At 31.2% G+C, this 1,665-nt stretch overlaps 1 protein-coding gene across 1 annotated transcript; it reads right to left on the bottom strand.

Annotated features, from left to right (window-relative positions):
- Positions 1-468: 468 nt before the first annotated feature.
- Positions 469-1,145, bottom strand: Tsp_13508 (hypothetical protein). Its single transcript, XM_003368018.1, has 3 exons — positions 1,012-1,145; positions 718-862; positions 469-588 (listed from the first exon to the last, which is right to left on the bottom strand). Exons 1-3 carry the CDS (start codon positions 1,143-1,145, stop codon positions 469-471), a joined length of 399 nt encoding a protein of 132 aa, XP_003368066.1.
- Between the last annotated feature and the right edge of the window lie 520 nt (positions 1,146-1,665).

Genomic DNA, 1,665 nt, shown 5'->3' with positions numbered 1-1,665 from the left:
TCGTATTGAAAAATTCATCCTTCAGACTCTGAGGATGAGGAGGATGCTTCTTGGGCAATGATTTTGCGTGGTATGACAGTGACAGTGGCTTTTTTCTTGGAAATTATCATTGACGATATTCTTTTTTGCAACTGTTTAGACGAAACAAAAAAAGGATCATCAAGGTAGAGGCAAGAATAAAATAAATGATGATGAAGATGCGAAGCCGGCGAAAAGCAGTACTAATAAGCCAAGGAAAACAAAAAAGTCTTGAACGATGATGGGAGTGGGGGTGGATGTGCTTATTTTTCATTCACATTGTCTAATGTAATATTTGAGATTATTTTATTTATTTTATAGTTGGAAAAATGTCTGTTGATACATTTTTAGAATATTAGAATAATATTATTATTTATTGTTGTTTGGTAGATTATTTTTCCCGCAAGTTATACGTTCAACTGCAGCCGCTTTAGAAACAAACTTCCCCTATTATAGAGCATATTCTATGTACGTATACAAAAATGGTTGATGTACACGATTTGTCATTGTAGTATGCAGTGTAGCTTTTGACGCTTCAAATGCGCAATCACATCCAATAATGCAGCTATGCTTCGTGAAAAGTTTTTGGAATAAAACTTTTTCTAGCAAGTTTTAATTTTTATTATTTTTTAGTTTGACAAAAGAATAATTTTGCATCTGCGTGGAAGTGAAGCGACCGTATTTTTTGTTTTTTGTAACTTTCGTCGTGAGCACTCGTAAACGGGATGTTGTGAAGCTTTGTCGTTTGCGAAGAGGAAAGTTGAAGGTTAATTTACAAAAATCAACTGATTTTGAAGTTACGAAGCGCACAAGCGCGGTATTTGTAATGTACTGAGTTCTTTTTCTAAAACATATATTTGAATGTTTAATAATTAACGCTTTATTTAGTGTTCAGATGGGTTATAAATTTTTTTAAAATATAATTGTCATCAAACAGTCAGTGCAAGTGAACATGTGAGGATTAGAATAAAGGAAACTGAGAAATTTGTACACTGTTGTTGGAAAAAGATGTTCAGGTAACAATTTGGGAAAGTGCATGCAGCAGTATAATGAGCACTGGAACATGCACGTTTGCACTTTACTTGTGTTTGAACACTGCTTGTTTCTTTAAACTTTACATTATACATTATTGAATTATTGTTTGTTTTAATATTTTTTTATTTTTCATCTGTGGTAGAAATATTTTCAAAACTTTTCAACAATTGATTAATGTGTTCTTAGTTTTTGTTGAATGACAATTGATACAAATCAGAACTCTGCTTAGGTTTTCAAAGGAATAATTTGAAAAAAACATTCATTGCAATTGAATTGGACGGACAGTTTGGTTACTAATTGATAATATCGTTGAATTTTTAAGAAGGTTTACGTAGTTGAAAGTTGAAAGTAGATTTTAAAGAACGTTTAGCTTTAGAAATGTCACTAACTCCTCATCATCACACCGATACATGAACCTGCAGTAATAATGATGATAATAATTTAGAATTCTTATTAATTTGGACAAAAAGTGATTTATCTTTTAGAATAAGTTCATGAAGATTGTCTTTTGTTAGTGAAAATTTTTTATAAAGCTCGTCTTTTGATAAACGAATCTGTGAAATATTATTGAATGCACAGCGTAGTTGTATGTATAGCAGTTGATTAATGGAC

Source organism: Trichinella spiralis, assembly GCF_000181795.1.
Source record: "Trichinella spiralis strain ISS 195 chromosome Unknown Scfld3258, whole genome shotgun sequence".
Taxonomy (NCBI): Eukaryota; Metazoa; Nematoda; class Enoplea; order Trichinellida; family Trichinellidae; genus Trichinella; species Trichinella spiralis.
Note: the sequence above shows the minus strand (reverse complement) of the source record. Positions and strands in the feature narration are given on the sequence as shown.